Here is a 21,080-nt window from a genome sequence, read left to right as displayed (position 1 = left end):
GACAGCAGAAAGTGTGTGAGGAGTCAGCGCAGAGCACAGCCCAGCTGCAGATAAAGCGCTATCGCAGTGCCGTGCGCAGGAAACGCTGGGTGTTTTCCAGCACCCATGTGACAGGCATTTCTCTCACCACAGCACACAGCAGCCCTTTCCGAGCAAAACCCGCTGGTGCTGGCAGTCTGGCCCTCAGCTCTGCTTTCCTAGGAGGAACCACCATCAAAAGGAACTTTGACAAAGGTCCACACTTCAGCTCCTGGCAATGGGCTGCTTCTTGGGATATGGGAAGGTGTGTACAATTCGAGTAAATAAATACATGACCTGTGACTAAACGCTGATGACTTTTCAGTCTAGTGATTGGTTTGTAAAAGTTCCCTATTCCCGTACTTGAGCTCATATAACATGATGAAATACTAATTGAATTTGGCGTGGGGAACTATTTAAAGTAAATAAACTATTAATTTTTAAAAAAAATCTGCAGCTGGAGATAGAATTTCTGACTCCTGCCTGCAATTTGGTGGGGTTTTTCTTCTTCATTTTTTCTCAGTTCTTTAATTCCCTTAATTGGTTTGACTAATTCATTATTCAAAGCTACACAGTTAGCATTCTACTATATATGGGGCAGGTTTGGTGCTAGTATAATGAGATATAGGTGATCAGCTGCACTGAGACCCTGTGCCCATCTATCTGACCAAAATCAGCTTCTTGACTAGATGTTGCTCAGTTTGTTCAATATAACTGGTGGCCTTCAAATAAGTTCATTCGAACCAGAACTTGCACTTTTTTTGACCTGACAAGTCTTCTGTTTCCACATTTTCCCAAGTAAAGATGATTTCATGACAATTATTTGTTAGTAGACAGGTAGTCTTCACATCCATTACTCCTTTTGTGAAAGCTGTTACACAGGGCTGCGCTAAGTCTTACAAAATTAGCATTTTTCTCCTCCTGCTTATCATCATGAGTTTGCAGAAAGAGAAAGCGTCCTGACTTGTGCTTAGTTGCACTAGTGCATGAGCAGTGAAGTACCAGTGGGTGTCAGCATCGGGGAGCTTTTGGGGACGGAAGAGAGAGGGGCAAGCCTAGGCAGCAGCACGGCGTTCCCCACCAGCAACAGAATTGTCTGAGCTTTCCACACATCCCAGGAGCACAAAACTCCTCTCCCACCTGGCAGACTGCATTAAAGCATTTGCAAGAACAAAGTGAGATTTTTTTCAACGGAGAGCCCCAGCATCCCCAGCCCTGGGGTCAAGCTTGTAGGGTTGGACACGTTGGGCAGGCAGGATGCAGAGGATAACACCGACAAATGCCAATATTTGTGCAGGCAGTGTGCAGCACACCTGCACCAGTTGGGGCATACGATTCCCAGCAGTCTGAAAGTCCAACCCAGAGTGGCACTTTGCCCTGTGGGCTGGGCTTATCTTCCTAATTCCAGTCTGGAGGCTGTCTGTCCTGCAATTTCCCCAGCATCCCAGCATCTCCCCGGCAGCCAGCATGGGATGAACATGCTGTTCAACAGCCAGAAGTGATTTCACAGCCCCTCATTCCTCCAGTGACAGCCCCCTAGATGATGTCCTGCCACCAGCACATCTGCAAACTCCAGCTCTTGCTTTTGGCCCAGAGGCAGTCCATCAAACCCAAAGCGCATCCCATGGGTAGGTCTTTTATATCTTCAGAGCAAAATTTCTTGTGTTCTTCAGCTCTGAGCAACTAGTGAGCTGAAAGTAAATAAATAAATAAAAATAAATAAATAAATAAAATATTAAAAATCTTAACATGGCAAGCAAGAAAACTTCTGTGATAAATTTATGGGGTAAAGCAATTTTGGCAGACATCATCTGGGAATTAGTGTGTTAAAAAAAGGACCTTTTTCATAATGGCTTGGTTCATAATTAGTTCCAAACTCTGCATGACCACAGCTGCCAAGAAAGAACAATTGCTCATGTTTAATTTAGAGCTACTCATATGTTTTGCAGTTAAATTAAACCAAAGCCAAACCGGGGAATTTGGAAACCACTGAAAATAAGGGGAACTCTGGAGTGCTTAACAATTACTTCCTCATAGGACATGCCCAAGAGGAAGAGAGGTGCTTTTCAGTCATGGAGCTGCACTCCTAAGCATGAGGAGGATCATGCTTTCCTTCCTCTGCTTACTGATGCACCTGCTTCAGGATGAGACAACTTGTAAGTAAGGGCTTTTTGCTATTTTCCTATGTGGGAAGGCAAGGGGGAGTGGAAGGACAGGGCTTGTTATTGAATTTTTTGGATGAGTTAAGAAATCTCTGTATCTTTTGGTGGGTTTCAAAAGCTAGTCACTTTCAAATTAGTTTGTTATTTTATCATTCCAGGTTCTGAAATGGAGATAAAATGATCGTGTTAGCTGTTAGATTTTTTCATGGCTGTATTACCAGTTTTAGTTCAGCCAGTACAAGTCTTATCTGATTCTGTGCTCTGCCAGGTTAAAAGCTGCTGTTATCTGGGTTGCAAAACCCACAAAAATATTAGGGTTTGAATGATTCAGAGAGGTTGTTAACTGAACCTGTTATAAGTAATATAGTAAGTAAGATCATCTTGAAAATAGATGATCTTGAAAATTGTCAGACAGCTTTTCCAGTGCTACAGACAAGAAAAGAAGTGAATTTCAGGTGGTTGTTTATTAGGCAGGAGCTGGTAAACACGACTGTGGTAACAGTTAAAAGAGCTATAATCTCTTCAGGTTAAAGCTGAGCTGTGGAGTAAAGCAAGAAAGAGCACTTGACTTTTAAGTATTGATGGGGATGCTCACTGCAGATTCTGTGAAGAGATTTGAAGGGTTTGTTTCCTGGGATGATCATCGGGCATCTTTCACAGCAGCAAACTCACTAAGGAAAAATATACCAATAAACCAACATAAAAGGAAAAAAGGAAAACAAAATAACAATGAATGAACAAACAAACCCAAAACAAACAGCAAAAACTCCCACCTCAAACACTCAGACCACATAAAAGTATTCCTTTCATAGTTCTAACTGTGTTTCTTTTGCAACTGCTCGACTTCGTGACTTGGAAAGTTTAGAATGTGAGATCCAGGAGATTTAATTTCCCTGTGGTCTGCTAGTCATGAAGCAACATGGTCTGTAGCAATACCCTCTGATTCCAGCATGGAGGAGCGTGTCTGTGACAAACCCCTTATGTTATTATTCCTTCTTATCTGCAGCGCTTTTAGTTTTGGGAAACCAAGACCTGCAAGATTCGATTAAGCCACAGAAGGTAGAGTTCCATTCGTTAAATTTCAACACCACTTTGCATTGGCAGCCTGGGTGGGCCAGAGAGGCCAGAGATGCGCTCTACTTTGTGCAGTACAAAGTGTAAGTACCAGCGCCTCCCACTGGGCTGGGGCTCAGCCCTGCTGGGCATAAAATGATTTCTCAGGTGGCAGGAGGTTCTCATTCCAGGGCAGCAGCCATGTCCTGCTTGGCTGCCAGCTCTCAGTTGTTTCTGCACTTACCAATCCCATAAGGAGCAGTCAAGCAGCACAAGGCAGGCAAGGAGTAAGCACCATGCTCTGCACCCTCATTGCACCAAGGATTTGAAGGAAAATGTAGTTTGCAGGGGACCTCTGAAAGCCACTGGGTCCAGCCACCTGCCTCAAGCAGGTCTGGGTAGGTCAAGTTATTCTATAATAGTACATTAAATGCATATCAGTGGCCTACCTTGCCCACAGCACTGTCTCAGGGTGCCTTGCTTGGAAAGATTGAGGCAACATTAGGGGCTGGTCTCCAGGGTCTGCTCCCATCCTTGGCACACTGGTGATTGCCTGAAATGATTATTGCCCTTGAGGAACAGTTTAGTGAAAGCCAGCATTCTGCCCACCAGTGAGCACACTGGCTGAGCCACAGCTTGCCCACCTCTCCCATGGGGCAGCTAAGAGACAGCTTCTGACAGTGCTGGTGACCCTGTCTCTGCTTTAGATTTCTTTCAGAAAAGACAGAAACCAGTAGCTCCCAAGCACCCATGAAATCAACCTTCCTTGTTATCAAACTGAAGGCAGTTAATTTCCATGGCAGGATACTTGTCAGTGCCACAAGAGTAAAACAGATGGCTGAGAATCTGCATGGACACAGGCAGTGATCCCTAAAGTTTACATCCTTCCTCCTCCTTCTCCACAGGTATGGGCAGAGCACGTGGCAAAACAAAGATGAGTGCTGGGGGATTTCAAGCCATGTCTGTGACCTAACACATGAGACCTCTGACATCCAGGAGCCTTACTACAGCAGAGTGAGGGCAGCCCTGGCTGGTGTCTACTCCAGCTGGAGCCTCAGCTGCAGATTCACTCCTTGGAGAGAAAGTAAGTGCAAACACTTTCCTGGAAGGAGTTTGGTCTTCCATGGCATGAAACACATCATTTCTGCTCACAACTTGCAAACATGAGTTATCCTTTTCTAGCCACAAAGCTGTGTGTAAAGAAGTGAGTAATAGCTCTCCAGTGAACTGTTGTGCCAGAGTAGTTCTCCACACACTTGAAAGCCAAGCGATTATGGCTAAACAGCCATTTACCAGTAATTAGAAGATCAAAAAATCCCTTTAATTCGAGCTCTTCCTCTGGGCATGGAAGTACACAAATAATTTTTAGGCATTTTTGGAGCTTCTGGAAAGACAGGACTCAAGACAATAAAAAAGGAAGCATTTTTTCCTTGTGGGGAGAAGAGAGAACAGAGCTGTGTGGTGTGTGGCCACTATTCTTGTCACATTTATGTGTTATTCCGACTGCAGGAAAGGACACAGAAAGGACATGTGCAAAGCTTTTGGCTAGCACTGTCATTATAGTGCCACAGTATGTTAGAAATGGAGGACTGCCCACAATGAACAATAGCAGTCTACCTACCAGCAAGTTCACCATGAATTAACCTGTTTTCCCTCACTGGCCAATGCCAAATCAAATTGCCAGCGTGGGTCACTCCACAGCCCCGAAGTGCAAATTACCTTGAGCCTCCTGCACAGATGAAACCACAAGCTTTGACATAAAGTGCCTTGTAGCAAAACCAGAACATCTTGCCCTGTGCCACCTCCTCCTCCTCTTGGAGGGATTTGTGTGGCAGCTGCTGTCCCGTGTCCCCACACTGCTGGTGCTGCACACACATATACGCAGGCATAGGCTTCAAGCCTTAGCTGTGTTTAACCAAGCTGATTCCAAAATATTTGAAAGTGATGACATAAACTGCATCCTTGGCACAGCTGAAATGGTTTAACTGGATGTTTTGTGCAGAAAGCACAAAGACAAATACGAGGGAAAAAGAAAATCAGGGCAATTTTGGAATTTTTCTTGACCAGTCAGCACATAGCAACATCGGCTCTAAGGAATTTCAAAAAGCTTGGCTCAAAGATAGATTTACAAACACAGGAAATGTCACCTCCAAAATAACAATAACCAAACCAAATAAACACCAAGAAGCAAGAATTTACAAAGTGTCACTTGAGGAGTAAGTACACCATAATATACTGTTGGTACCATGAGCATTTGTTGAAAGGATTCAAATTGCATTCTTGCAAATATTATTCATAACCTATAATTGTGTTTATAGCTTTGGGTTTTTTTTCCATAGCTATGATAGGACCTCCAATGGTCACTGTGGTTCATAGCAACAAATCCATAACAGTAAAGCTCCAGGCTCCGCGTTCTCCTTATAGAAGGAAGAGAGGCAGCAAAATACCAATGACAAACTATTATGATCTGCTGTATCAAGTCTTCATAATTAACAACTTGCTAGATGAGGTAAGAGCATATTCAGATATGAACCCTTTACCATTGAATAGCCAGAAAAGTGTGGGCACACCCTATTTGTTTTGCTGTTGAAAGAGTCTTCTGGGATTGTGAGAGCAGCAATGACTGTGCAAGTGTTTGAAAACAAGTAGGCTTATCTTTCAGGAATTGAATTTGATTGAACTGATTTGTAATTCCTCCCTGTATTATTTTCCATCAACTTAATACTTCATAATCCATTACCTAGTTTAAAAAATTGGTACTGGAGAGGAATCTGGGGGGGGGAGGGGGAAGGGAATTTTCTTTTAAAAACATAAATAAGTTATTAATGCTGTTGAGTTTGTGTAAGTTCATGTGCTGTTCTGCATCCTCTGTTCTCATTGAACTTTACTCTCAGACACACTTGCTAGGGAAACATGCTTGATTGGCTCTTCTTTCTCCACTCTGTATGAAGCAACACAGGGTCCTGGTGTATGAAGGGAAAGACAAGGTAATTAAAATAGAAGATTTGAGGCCTGGAGTCAGCTACTGCATTGTGGCTAAAATGTACATGCCAATGCTGGACCACAGCAGCGCCTACAGCAGCAGGCAATGTACCGTGCTGCAGTGACAGGGCTGCACCTCTGAGACAGGTAAGTCACTGTCTGAAACTGGAGATGACTCTGGAAGTCAAGATCTTTCCCCTCACCAAAGACAGATACTCTCCAAAAGTAGAGAAAAAGTGTGGCATAGAAACTGCCATCCCACATGACAGTATTACCTGGAATACTTACACAATCTCAGATGCACACCAGGTAAGAATGATAAGGCCAAGATGATTATAGGAATGGGATAGATAATTATTTGCATGCTGGCACTGGCCTCAGAAATATCTGCTTCTTCCCTTTCTTTAAACAGCTGTACATAGTATAGTTAAATAGTTATACGTAGCATGGCTTTCATAAATGCATTTCTGTCAAGTAATAATTAACTAGAAAAATGAGTGACCTCCAACTTTATTAACATGCAATTCTCCTGCAAGCTCTGCCAGCCTTTTCTGCTCAGGAATTGATCTGATGGAATAACTAAAATGAGCCTGTCCCCTTTTCATGGACACTCTTCAGTGTAGTGTTTTTAAAAAGAAATCAGTTATCAAATGTCATGAGTTCCCACGGGCCAAAATGCAAGAATTATCTCCACTAGCTGATATGAAAAATCTGGTTTTTTTACTTACATCAATCACGAGGCTATTGTCACATGTCATATCCCTAGCCAAAAGATTTGCTATCAATCCTGCCTTGCAGGTACAAAGGCACAGAGAGTACAAAGACCTAACCCAAACTTGACTTCATTGGAATTGGCCTTACCAAGCTCAGATTTGGGGAAACAGAGGAAAACTGGAAAAGTGTCAGTTTTAACTTGGGCTTCTGTTCTCAGTTCTGTACCCTAAAACCATAGAAGTTCTCCTTTCTTCTGCATAATATGATGCATATCATTGGTGTCTCTCGAGTTTTGGTCAGTGGGTTTAGGCTAAGGAGGGAGTCACTTCCTAGGGGACTTTCCTGCATTTTTTCCTTGCCTGCCCTGTACTGTAAAGAGCTGGTTAGAGCTGGACTTCCAAACAACTTGCAGAGGGACAGGACAGATGCAGGTGAAGGGCATGTGTTGAATGTCAGTTCAGTTTAATACCACCAAGCTTAAATGCACATGCCGGCAGCAATTCTCTTTCTCTTCCTCATTACAGGGATAATGGCAGAAGATGCCTTCCATCACAGGTCCAGCTGTAAATCAACATCTGCTGTCTATGTCTGGAATACATACTTGGATACTTTTTAAACTAACCTTTGCTGCATTAAATTATTTGATTATTTGATCACAATCCTTTTATGCTACATGAAGGAGTCTTTGTATGTCCCATATTACAATTCATGATGGTATATATTTGCATTTTCCAAGGTAACAAACTTGCAATATAAAAATGAAACCATTAAAAAAGTCTTTGTGGAAATATCCTTAAGATTGCTTCTAGGGGTTTTGTATTTTACATCTTGAAATTAAAATACTATCTATAAAATAGAAGTTTCAGATATTTTATGTTTTCTACATGATCACAACTGAAAATTAAAAAGGTGTCCTTCCTTTAAAATAAGAAATGTACAATGCAGGAGTAATTCCATGCTCAGAGTGTCTTTGTAGGGCCCTCAACACAATATTTCTGACAGTGAAACCAGTATGTGATTAGTTAGGGATTAACGTGAACTAAAACAGGAAAGATCCTCTCTTCCATTCAGTGAAAGGCAGTTAAAGGAAAGAGACCCTCAGCAAGTTTGAAACAGAACTGTGGGGAGTGGCTGATAAACCAGAAGGCTGTGCTGTCATTCAGTGGGACCTTGATAGGCTGGAAAATTGGGTGGAGAGAAACTGAATGAAGTTCAGCAAGGCCAAGTGTAGGGCCCTGCAGATGGGGAGGAATAACCCCAAGTGCCAGCACAGGCTGGGGACTGACCTCCTGGAGAGCAGCTTGGCCGAGAAGAACCTGGGAATGTTGGTGGATGCCCATGAGCTGGCACTGCCCTTGTGGATCCCAGCAGGGCCAGTGGATCCCGGGGTGCATTGGGAATAGTGTGGCCAGCAGGTCAAGGGAGAAGGTCCTGACCTAGGGAAGGCACATCTGGAGTGCTGTGTCCACTTCTGGGCTCCTCAGTACCAGAAAGACAAGATGTGACCGGAGAGGGCCCAGTGGGGAACCACAAAGATGATGGGGGCTCTGGAGCATCTCTTTTGTAAGAAGTATCTGTGGGGGTTGAGTCTGATAGTTTAGAGGAGAGAAGACAGAAGGGATCTCATTAATGCATGTAAATATCTCAAAGGTGGGTGCCCAGAGGATGGTGCCAGACTGTTGTCAGTGGTGCCCAGTGACAGTATGAAGAGCAAAGGCCATAGGCTAAAACACAAGAACTTTCACCTCAGCAGGAGGGAAAGCTTCCTTACATTGAGGGTGGCAGAGCACTGGAACAGGCTGCCCAAGGAGGTAATGGAGTTTTCCTCTCTGGAGACATTCTAACCCACTTGGACACGTTCCTGTGTCACCTCTAGGTAGCCCTGGTGGGACAGGGGGGATGGACTTCATGATTTCCAGAGGTCTCCTTCAGACCTAATTCTGTATTCTGTGACCTCTATTTAAGCCATTTCATAATAAATGGTGACTGAATGCTGACCATTACATGGGATTTCTGATTATTTTAGCCCTTAATCATACAAGGGAAAAAATTGCTTGGGCAAGGTCTGGGTAGCGACTCACTAAGCCACGCCAGGAGGGAGAGGTGAAATAGCTTTTGCAGATCTGCAAGGTCTGTAAGTAATGAGAATCTTGGTACTTAACTATGTTCTGTAATTGCAGACTAAATTAGAGGAGGTGAGAGTGGCACAGACACAAAAGGGCAAAGAAAGCCATGGGGAAAATGGAGGTCCCAGCTACATTATTATTATCCACTTTTCCCTTAATTCAAGTACACAAAGGTGGATCAATTCAGTTTAAGTAACAGACATTGAGTTCTCTGAAGCCAAATTCAAAGCATTTTTCATGGTCTGTCACTAGCACCTCCCCTGGTGGCATCAGAGCTGAGAGCTGCTTCAGGATGCTGGCAGTAGGCATTTGGGAAGAGGCTGTGTTTAAGGAAGTTAATGCTGGTCACTCTTGCATTTAACAGAATGAAAGAGCTTGTTACATAATAAATACTTCCACACCTGATTATAATACATGATATCTTTGAACAACTAGATTTGCAGACATCCAGCCATATCCCCACATCTATTCCATAAAACCACGGGTTTCTTTGACCACATTTCCCTTTTTGCTCCTCTCTCAGTTCTTCCAGTTGCTTTGCCCACTCATATCCCACAGTTTCTTTATTAGGTAAGACTTTTTGGAGAGGCAAGCCTTTAAATCTCTGTGCAACACCTGGTGCCAAGACAAGTGTGAGATCCTGCTGCCTTGCATTGGCCAGAAAAACTGTTCAGGCAAACAATTAAGAAATAGTCTATCTGGCATTTCAGCAGTGGGTAATCACAGCCTGAAAATAGTATCTGTAGTAATTGAAGTTCTTTCTGAAATTCATTTACTTCCTTAGGGCAGGCAGCTCATGTTGCCATCATTAAACAAAGATAAAGCTTTATCAGAGAACTGATTCTGGCAATTCCAGATACTGTACCTATGTCAGATGCAGAGGATAAAGCTTTTATAGAGAAGTTGTTTGTTTTATAGAGAACATTATAAAAAAAAAAAGAGAGAGAGAGAGAGAGAGAAAAGAAGAGGCAGAGCCATAGGTGTACCTGAAGAATTCAGACCTAACTAGAAATAGAGCAGCTGCCATGTTAAGGGTCTGTGAAGACATTTGAAACCTGAAATTTTCTCAATTTGATAAAATTATGAAAAATGTGAAGCATGAATGCTGGGAAAAGCAATAAAAGATCTGAAGAAGTCTTGCACACAGTTGTGTGCTAAGTTGTGGGCTAACCAGATTTCACTTCCTCAGCAACAACAGAGGTTACAGAAAGCAGTGCAAGAGTTGCAGGAACCCACTTCCATTCTGACAGTACCATGATTTATTACTGCCAACCCCATGATGTTCTGCAAAGACATATTTTCCCTTTCCATTTGAAATGCAAATTTTCTTTCAGCGCTGCTCTGATATGTAATTTCACTGGAGAAGGGTTTGATAGAATGACTGGTGCTGTATTTTTTTCTCCCCTAAGGCTGAGTGATCTGCACTCACAGCTTCTAGATAGACTTGGTAATCCTGTAACTTCAAAAACCAATTTATTGTGCCTTAGACTGCATGCTCCACTGCTGTTTACAACTCCACAAGGGTGGAATGGAGAAAGAGTTCTCTTAACTGTAACTGGGACTTCCCTGCTGAAAGATCAGTTTGGGAACACCTGGAAGAATGAGTTCTAGCCCTCCTTTCTCTTTCTCCTCCTGGCACAAGCAAATCATCTGCTGTGGGTCCATGCCTCTGGAACTGCCCAGGCTGGCACACAGCAGCACAGGGGGCTGTGCGTGTGCACACCATTCAGTTCAGGATGCTTTCACAATGTTGGTTTGGCTCCTCCTTGCAAAAAGTTTTCAAGACCCAGCTGAGAACACTTGTCTCTTGTTTTTTTAGTCACTTGCACAATAGGTATTTTCTAACCAAGTGCCAAGTGCCAACTTCTGTTTCAGAAAAGAGAGAAATGCTGACTTCTAGGGCCATGGCACTGGGAGGGAAAGATCAAGCAGTAACAAAAGCAGGACTTGAGACCAATTCTGTGAACTCTCACCGGCCACATTGCTGAGGGATGTCTGCAGAGATGACCACAGCCTGTCACAGGCCTCATCTGAAGGTCCTCCAATGAGAAATAGATATTATTCTTTTAGAGTTTGCAGTTGAGGATTTTGTTGTGAAGTGGAACCCATCCCACAAGGGCCTACCCTTCTGTCTTTCATGACTTTGTTTGAACATATCTGATTTGCCAGAGAGAATAAGAGCTGATCTCCTGCTATAAATGGATTTAACTTCCCATTCCACTGGCACTCAGAAGAGCAATATTCAGCCACCAGAAATTCAAGAATAGGCCTCCAGAAAAGGTGACAGAGCAACAGCAATGAACCAGATGCTCTAGCCTTATAAATTAGGAGAAGATTATGCACAGCCAGCTGTACCATATAAATGGCCAGTTTTATAGGGTGCCATGGCCCTTGGTGTTTATCATATGGTGCAGCATCTGGCCAGTCCCATTCACACCTCCCATGTATCTGCTTTAATCAGATGTGGACCTGGGGCTTACACATTGATCTAGCTGAGAACCACTTTGTGGCCCAGGGTGGGGCTCTGTTGTGAAATGACATATGGCTTTTGCCACAGATCTGTTAGACATTAGGAACTATTCCAGACTGCAGGGAATTAATCACAAATAGGTGGGGATTTCTCTGTTTTCTGGATTCCAATGTTTGCTACAAGGATACTCATCTGTAAAACCTGTCTGTAAAAATAAAATAAAAAAAAAAGAAATCTCAAACTCCTGAAAAGTAGTTTGTGACAAAGGACACAGGACACAAAACAAGGGTACTTTCTGGAGAGAAGGGAAGGGAAACAAATGACACTGATGTTCACGATCAGGAAAGTTACAGTCTCCTTTGCAACTTGTTTTCAGAATCTTTTGTAAAAGGTTTCCAAAGGAAAAAAAATCCCTTTTAAATGTAATTCCCCAAATTATGAAGTCACTGGTTGTTTTATTGTGTTATGTGTTTATTCCACTGAAAACCCAGTTAAAGGAGTCATTGCTACCAGAATTTTGGCTTAGGAGGTGGAAAAATAGGAAGCTTGAGCCCTGATGCTTACAAGGAAAGAAATATCTGGAAAAGTTCCATGATCTGAGGTAAATACTGAAGACAATTTTAAATTTTTAAACAGTTTGATCTTTTCGAAGGATCAGGGCCCTGATCCTTAATAATGAAAAAATGCAACCCAGAAGTATCACACTGAGGACCAGACTCTTCAGAAATGTCCTTACTTTTAAACACAGGAACAGGATGACAATGAAGAGCCATTGTGCTAATTGTTATATCTACAAAAGAGCACCAGGAAAATTGTTGTTGATTTAATTTATTTATTTCAGGCAATGTCTTTCTAATACTTTTTTTTTCTTTTTTGGGTGTATGAAATCACAAATCATACCATTTTCCAAGAAAGATCTTGTTTTTCATTTTTTACAACAGGGGAGTATTTTTAACATTGCTTGTTAGGTGACACTGGATTTGTTGAATAGCTGACAAGAACATGATTTTTACAGGGCTAAGGTCTTATTTCTAGGCTAACTTCTTAATATAAATTCTTATATTTGGAAGAATAAAGCTCCTAAAAGATATCAGCAAAAAGAAAAACAATAGCATTGTCTGTGTTAAATCAAACCTAAACACTTCCAGAGGGTCTGTGAAATCATGTCCTGGGTGGAATGAGACTCAGAGACACAAACCTGGAGAAGAAACTGCTGGAAAAGACAGAAAAGGAAAGAAGACAAAGTGCACCTAGGCAGGGGCTGGAAAGCAGCATTAGAGCAGAAATGTGTATTTCAATAAGCATATAAAATAGGAGCAAAGTAATTTGATGAATTACACAGACATTAAGCAGTTTTTGCCTTTGAAAAGGAGACCTGTACTTCTATGGAGCAAAACTCTTTCATGTGTGTCCATAGTCAAGGAGAAGATATACCTGTAAGGATACAACATAGATGTGTTCTGATCAGAGAGACCACTTCAGCTGTTTCAGCAGCAACCTTGGAGGGAGAAAAGCCACTAGAGAGAAGATTTCTAAAGCCAGAGAGAGGAATTCCTGTGTGGTTGGCAGATACAGTGAGGGATCTGCATGAGATCCCCATGTCCTGGGGGTGGGGCAGCTGAAGTCACGCACACAACATCTGTGCCTGGGTGACTGAAGCTCTACTCCAGTCACTGAAATACTGCTGTAATGTACTAATGGGATATTTACCAGGTATAAGCTGGACCCTGAAGTCATGTGTATTTGATTTGTAGGGTTACATTAAGAAATCTGAGGAGAAAACCTGGTTATGGGGATGAAATACAGATGAGATGATGCTGATATGTACACTGGAGTTGCAGGGTACCTTGGGCACAGTAGCCTTTCTAGTGCCAAGGACCTTCTCTTTGCCTTTAAATAATTACATTTATATTTGAATGATCACTTTTAAATTTGAACTGGATTATCTTGTGGAAAATGGACTAAGATGAGTGAAACTCTGGAAAATGAACACGAGGAGACTCCAGAAACTGACTGAGTTCCCAGTTTGGTACTTCTTTTTATTACATTCATTCTGAATACTTTCTTGAAGCTCAATGAAATATTTCTCCATTCATGAAAATTTATGCCTAAAGTGCAGAAACTTACTAAATAAGTAGTAAAATCCTCTCAGCTGCACAAGACGTATCACTGTGCCATCCCTGAGCACACAAGGACATTATTTCTTGCCAATTTGTTCCTCACTGGTGTTTGCCACAGAAAAACAGATTCCCTGAACAACAGGAGACACAGTAATATAAAGTGCAATGTACTTTGAGTGCCTAAGACTTTAAACCACAAGAGGCTGGGGTCAAGCCCAAGCAGTGGGAAGAGCTGAGCAGTTCATGCCCAGAACTAGGAAATCCATCTGGGAGATGTAGTGAGATGAGTTACTCTGAATGTTCCAGTCATAGGCCTCCTTACTCTACCAGCGGTGCCATGACCTCAAAAAAGAACCAGAGGCACAAAAAAGCAAGGGCTACTGCAGCTGTGTGATCCTTTCAGTGCAAACACAGTGTTTGTCATGCCTTGGAGGAAAGCCTGCTAGGACTTTCCCTAATTATTATACCTGCTGTATATTAAAGACAGCTGAAAGAACCAACTCAAGTTACCATCAGTCATCCAAAAGAACATTATGTTGTTCGTGTTTTTTACCATGACTGACCATTACAACAAAAAAAGATTCTACTACTTCCAGATAAAGTAGGAAAAAGAACATTTCAGAGTGAAGCCATCAATCTGTCCAAACAGAAGAGCCACGTATTGGTGTTACCAACACCTGATGACCTGTGGCAAGAAACACAACCTCTCAAGGTCCAAGGATAGCCAGTTATGTTATGGTGTAAGGTGGGGAAATAAGCCAATCAGGGGAGGGCAAACTGAATAGCATAGAAGCTTCAGCTGATTTTCTATAAGCCTCTGCCCTGCATGTGGAGAGTATCAACAGAAACCCTTCCAGAAAAATATTTCTAATGAAAAACTGGAATTTTGCTGAGAGGAAAAAATACCACTTATTAAAATATCATTGACAGTATTTTGGTTTTTGAGTGAAAAAAATAAAATAATACTCTCTTCTCTGTGGGAAAAAAACCCTTGTGTCCTTAATTTTCCAGACTGTGAGATTTCCAATGACATGTTTAAATTTCCTGGAGTAGGACAGGAATGAAAATTGTCCTTGACAGCTCTGATCAATCTTTATCTAACACATCCAGTCAGAGCTCATACTGCAATCAGTGACCTTTGGGAGTGCTTTTAGTGAGGTGCTATTTCTCTGAAGGCAGTATAATTCAATACGCAATATTCAACAGTCCTGCCTGGAGTGCAGCATACCCACGTAATCCGAGGCAGGAGGCAAAAAGAGGACATTGCTCTGCACACTCACCAGCCTTACTTCAGGAGCTGAGGTTGTTCCAGTCACTCTCAGCTTCTTATAAATGACAAGAGGCCCTGTGATTTCACCAACAGAGACTGACAGACCAGCATTACAGTGACAAGAGAACAAGGAGTCTCCCTCCTCTGCCTTGGATTAGGCTTCTTCCCTGCTCTAGGGGCTCTGCTCCTGCTCACAATGTGCAAGTTTCACAAGCTACACTTCACAACATCATGTTTCCTTGCTGTGCTGGCTAGAAAAGAAAAGAAACACCCAACAAATTTCTGCTGTGTAAGCATGAGGGTCCAAAGAGCTCACTGAGGTTTAGGGGCAGCAAACTGAGTATTAACTCCCACCCTGCACTTCATTTCAGCTGGTGAGCAGTGCAGAACACAGTGTACTCCCACAAACAGTCAAGATTAAAAACATCTGTTTCATGTTTACTATCCAAACACCAGTGCTAGTATTTCTAATGAATTTCAAGACTTGAGCAAGCTGAAGACTGAAGTGACACAAACAGCAGGCCAAAAGAGGACACTGGAAGACATTACACCCACGTTATGAACATAGCAACTACAAGCAGGCACAACAGAACAGTGAAACTGGCTGCTTACATTATTAAACATAATGTAATATTCCTAATGTAAGTAGAAGCAAGTTTTGAGGCACCTACATACACCTTTGCAGATTATGTCCTTCCAGCCTTCAAACATTTATCTGGAGAGCAGCATGGACAAACTCAACAAGAGAAGGAGGCTGGTCCAGTGGGTTCAAGTCCCAGGGCATCCTTGGGATTTGGAGAAGACAGAATTCCCCCAAACTACTTTCACTTTCCTAGTGGCAAAGTTGGAGAAAAAAGTGAGAGGTTTACTATTCTCTCTTGGCTATTTTGCATTTACTGTCATGGATCAGGAGGCTGTGTATTTAACCCTCACAAAGCAAATCACTCATGGTTTTAGGCAAGCTCTGGGCAGATACCGGTGAGTAGTACCGGACATAATGGGTCTGGGGTGGTATCACAGCTATTTGGAGAGGCTGTGAAGCAGAAGCAGGGACAGACTCCCTGCTTGCTACAGGCTGTGCCAAAATCAGAGCCAGCTTTCACAGTCCAAAGGCTAACTTCACACAATGATACAGGTCATCTGTTCACTTGATTAGGGACAGCATTTTAGCCATGGTCTGAAGACCAGACTCCTCAGAAATACTTACTTGTAAACACACAAACAGGATGACAATGAAGAGCCATTGTGCTAATTGTTATACCCACAAAAGGACATCAGGAAAATTGTTATTAATTTTTTTATTTCAGGCAATGTGAACACCAGATGTGAACATTTCACTACTACAGAAAAATCAGAATTACTTTGTAAAGAAAATCCCAATTTAAAAACTCCAAGTTAAAAAAAAAAAAACCACATTCATAGGGTGCAATTTCATTTTTCATTGATAAATGTACCTAGCTTGGCCGGAGCCAAGCCAATGGAAAAGTACATTTCAGAACTGAGCCTTTGATGAATACTTGAACTCTCCTTTTTAAAAGAAAAGTATAAAAAGGGAGGGATTTATTCCTGAAACAAGTCTGTATTACTTTTCTCAGAAGATATACATTTCTAGTCAGTGCATGCAGCTGTTACTTCACAGGTTGGAAAACAAATTTAAGCTGAAAAGAAAACAGCTAAATCCCAAATCCCAAGGCAATGTTTTCTAAACAAACCAAGGAACTATAAAAAGAAGCATTGCTGAACCATATATGGGATTACACTGACATGTTGTGGCAAGACAGGAGTAATGCAATACCTTAATCACAGCTGTGACCACCAGCTGCTATGCTGTGCTCTTTCCTCTGCTTGAGGAGCAGAGAGAAGTCTGGGGTCCTCAGCCCCAGACCAGGGACAAGGAAACTGAGAAAATATACAAGCAAGATATCATCACTGGATCCTTCCAATATTTCCAACCACAGTATGTGGAGCTGTGAAGTCATTTACACATCTTAGCATGGAGAGATGCTTCCCTGTCTGAAAGCAGAGCTGGAAACCCTCATCCCACACAGCTGCAGATATGCATTTGGAGGCCATCAACCTCTGAGCTTTCAGCCAGTTGGAAAGCTCTCTGCTAAAAAAAAAAAAAAAAAAAAACAGCCAAAACCAAGAATCCATGAATGATTCAGTTGAATAATGTTTCCTATATCACTGATACTTTGGGAAAAAAAAAGGTTCAGGCTGTGTCCTGAAGCATGACATTTTCAGAGAAAAAGGGGCATGCAGAGAAAAGAATTAACAGAACTGTAGAACTGTGGCAGTGAATAAGCTCCTCAAGCATGGAATTATAAAGCCTTTCCATCTATGGAGTCCCAAGAATTAGTCTTAGTGCCAGAGAGCTCCAACTCATCCTAACCAGTGAGTAGTTGGTTAGGATAACCAACTACTTAAAATAACTTGGCACTTAAAGCCTCAGCTGATCTTTAACCACTGAACTTGTTGACTGTGATATAAACTGTGCCATTATCTTTCTTGCAAAGGAAGACTTATGTTCAAATTTGGCACCAATGTATTACTTTGACAATTATTTTTGTGTGATAGGCAGTATCACAGCAGTCTAGTATTTGAGGTCCTGAAATCACAGAAAACAAAATCCAGTTCCCTGAATTGCCCACAAGCTTTCTGTGTAATCCTAGCAATCATTTAGTTCAAAGAGGATTGCTTGTACATCTCTGAATACCTTTACAGACTGGATTAGTGCCCTTCCCTGTTTCACATGGATACTACAAGCATAAGTACATGAAAGTATTTAAGACACTCTGAAAGTAGGGATATTTAGAAGATTAACTCCCACTGAAGTCAACAGTTTTTGAATTACATGTTCCCCGCAGGAATGTGTTTGTTCTTGCCTTGGAAGGATGAACTCTTCTAACTGCCTTGCTGTTTCAATGACTGTGGTCTGCATGGTCCAGCAAAGTTGTTTCATGTTTCAGACATTTATCATGGCCTAGAAAGAAGGTGCACCAAGTCACTCTGCAGAAGTCCTCTCCAGGTGGTGATCTGATGGCACGGTGGAACCACGAGTGGTCAGCCTTTGTGGAGTTACATTTTATTGAAATGATACGCTCTGTCTCACCCCTTGAGAAGGTACGGTTTATTCCAAGCCTGTGATCCTCCCCTGCAGTACCATGGATCTGTAATCCCATTGGCCCAAGGTTTATTCCGCACCCACTTTGAACCTCCCTGTTAGGCTGTGTGAGGGAGACCACAGCCTCTCTTGGCCCTTTTCTCCCTAGCTCTCCCTCTCTCCCTGTCCAGGTTTAGAGCAAATTTGGGGAAGAATCCCCCACAGGAGCTCTGGTGGGAAAAGCAGATCCAATCGGCCCCTCCCCCCATCTGGTCTGGGAGGAAAAAATACCTCCTTGGAGAAAGGTGGAAAAAAACTGTTTATTAAACAATAAAACAAAAACAATATCAAACAATGAGACCCCTTGCCACTATAAAAGAGATGACAAACTGAGAAAACCCTGGGTTGAAGCTCAGCTCACTCAGTCTCTGATCAATCCCTCTGGTGCTGGAAATGCCGCGGCCCAGGCCCGGCCTGGTGGGCCCAAGTGTGAGCTGCCGGTGCTCCCCTGGTGTTCAGTCCAGAGCAGTTTCAAGAGGTCCAAAGAAAAAGGAAAAAAAAAAACAGTCCAGGGAACTTCTTTGCCTCAGCTAGCTAAAACTAACTAAAAAGCAAAAGAAGAGCTCTGTCCTGCTGTCTGTCCATCCGCAGCCAACACAGTCCAGGAGCAGGAATGTGGAGGAGTGAGTGCAGTGTCTGAAAACAAACTGCTGCTTCTTCTCCCCCCCCTTCACTCTCTGGAACACTCTTAAAGGTACAAAACTTAATATTCAACATAAACAGAATGAGACGAATTGGGGATAAAAGCATCATATAGTCAACCCAGGACACTCCCCTTTCCCCCTTTTCCCTCAGGAACCATGCTGCTCCTGGGGGTGGGACCCCAATAAACCCTCGTCTAATGAGCACCCTCAGAAGCCGTGTGGAGTCTCCTTGCCTGCTGCTGCCACAGTGAACACACAGCTTAGGGGCCCCCAGGGACTCCCCAGGAGCCCTCAAACGAACTGCAACACCATACAGCTAGCTCTACACTCTGATTTTTTTTTTCACTTGTGTTTACAGGACGAGCTTAGCTCCCCACTCCTCACCTGATCTGCTGAAATGAGCAGAGCACAAAACAAATCTAGAAGCTGAAAATCTGATTTCCCAAGGGTGAAGCCTATTACAAGTGTATGTGAGTACATATGCCAGTGGCAGAAGATAACTGGTAGAAACACAGATGTTTGTGATGCTTGCTGCTACTTAAACAATTTGCTTTTACTCTGTTAAAACTAATAAAAACTTTTGCACAGCAAGAAAACCAGACCAGTACAGACATGACTTGAGAAGAGTACAGAAATAGAAGGTTTCCTGAGGTGAGATTAGTCAGGCAGTGGGCAAGTGGCAGCATACCCTCTCGGGAATGACAGCAAAGCCCAGGGGACCATATAAAGGCAATAACAGTAAAACACCTGGTGGTCAGGGTTAAACATGAATACCAATTCTTAAAAGAGAAATCTTTACCTAATATATGCTCAGAGGTTTTGTACAGAGTTTCATGAACGTACACACAATGCAGGCAGCCAAGCAAGTGGCTACATACTCGATCATCTCAGTCAGCAGGCAGCCTCAGCAGTCAGAGTCCAGCTTTGGTCCACCTGTAAATTCCCCACTTTCCCATGTGATTTGCTGGAAGGAGGTGTTACTATGACTGGAATCAGTCATGGTAACGGTCATAGTAAAGTTTATGGCTTTTCTCTGTTCTTTAAAGTCAGATTGTTGCCCTGACCTCTTGTGCTACTGCCATTTGTCAATAACACACTGTAAGAGATGAGCAAGTACAAAATATCACAATTAGATTTCCATGTCATTGTTAATGTGAGGCGTAAGTCAGCTCAGACTGGCACACTTGCTACCTTTGACATTATTTTAGAAAATATCACAGCATCAACCAAGCTGAAAACTTCTCAGATATTTACCTATTTAGCACGGTACCAGCAGTATAATGTAATAGGACTGTGACTTCTCTCTGTAGGCAGATGGCAAGACAACACACAAAGCATTATAATGACCAGTGTGGAGTCTTGTTAAGGCATGAATTAAAGATCCTGGAGCATAAAATCTTTTTTTAAAATAGATTTTATAATTTTGATTGTGCATTATGGATACACATTTTCAGTGTGGGCTCATCAAAATTACCAGAAATTAAGAACATGCTTAGCTGGTACTTTTGAGGTTAATCTGATTATGTGTCACCCATCTAGCTTTCTCTACATCTAGCTCTTTTCTCTCATGGAAAGCCCTGTCAAGATGAGTCCTCTGACATACATTTTCAAGTCATGCAGCACATGCTGAAGTAACTTCGAATCAAATGGAATTGAAACTGTAAATTTGAGCAGGATCTTTCAGACCAAATATCCAACATGAGATGAGAAACTTTATTTATTATCAACATTGAATTCCAACTTTAATAGGACTCCATTGTAATCATACATCCAGGACAGGATGTAGTTGCTTAAATCAGGGAAGCAGGTACATTTTAGGTAGTGAGGGTATCATGCCTGGTCTTCATGTGCCACTGCAAAAGAGATTTCAGGTCTCCCTGTAACACATAGGTTTTCCTATACCTGTTCTTGCAGGTGTCCTGGATACTCAAGGAAATGGTACTGGAGTATCTGATATTATCAGCTATCAGAGTGCTGTGTATGGGTATCTCTGTCCTTTTAGGTGGTGATGTATTTTTCTCCTGAAAGTCCTTGGCTGAGGAGCAGCAAATCGCACACGCTCTTTCACATAAACTAAAAACTGCCATCAAATGAGTGCAGCTCCTGCATCAGTGGTTAGGTGTCCACTTCTTGGCTGACTTGAAACTAGCTAATTTGGATGCTCTTAGCAAGGTAGCAATGAAAATGCCCCAAAAAGCAAACCACCTGACTACTTGCAGCCCACACAGAGTTTCTATTCCCTATAGCAGACACATTGTTATATGCATCTCAGCTACCTCAGATACAGGCCTAGATGACACCACAGGACAGTATAACCCTGTCACAGTGGGTGCCTAGCTCTGGCTGTGCTGTGTGGAG

At 42.4% G+C, this 21,080-nt stretch overlaps 1 protein-coding gene across 4 annotated transcripts; it reads left to right on the top strand.

The window, feature by feature from the left end:
• Positions 1-149: 149 nt before the first annotated feature.
• On the top strand, positions 150-19,151 carry IL22RA2 (interleukin 22 receptor subunit alpha 2). Of its 4 annotated transcripts, XR_009274567.1 has the most exons (8): positions 219-283; positions 2,056-2,174; positions 3,187-3,337; positions 4,139-4,317; positions 5,573-5,742; positions 6,185-6,362; positions 17,885-18,038; positions 19,081-19,151. XR_009274567.1 is itself a non-coding variant. In XM_058802496.1 (7 exons), the coding sequence occupies exons 2-6, from the start codon at positions 2,111-2,113 to the stop codon at positions 6,338-6,340; spliced, it is 720 nt and encodes a 239-aa protein (XP_058658479.1). In that variant the 5' UTR covers positions 150-283; positions 1,968-2,110; the 3' UTR covers positions 6,341-6,362; positions 7,454-7,733. The 4 variants fall into 4 exon arrangements, 3 of the variants coding, with proteins under 3 accessions (XP_058658479.1, XP_058658477.1, XP_058658476.1); XM_058802496.1 differs by lacking the exons at positions 17,885-18,038; positions 19,081-19,151 and adding an exon at positions 7,454-7,733 and having other exon boundaries at positions 150-283; positions 1,968-2,174; XM_058802494.1 differs by lacking the exons at positions 17,885-18,038; positions 19,081-19,151 and adding an exon at positions 7,454-7,733 and having other exon boundaries at positions 5,582-5,742.
• Positions 19,152-21,080: the final 1,929 nt, after the last annotated feature.

The sequence above is a fragment of the Ammospiza caudacuta genome, chromosome 3, assembly GCF_027887145.1.
Source record: "Ammospiza caudacuta isolate bAmmCau1 chromosome 3, bAmmCau1.pri, whole genome shotgun sequence".
Classification (NCBI taxonomy): Eukaryota; Metazoa; Chordata; class Aves; order Passeriformes; family Passerellidae; genus Ammospiza; species Ammospiza caudacuta.
The sequence above is the reverse complement of the archived record's forward strand: the minus strand, read 5'-3'. Positions and strand labels throughout refer to the sequence as shown.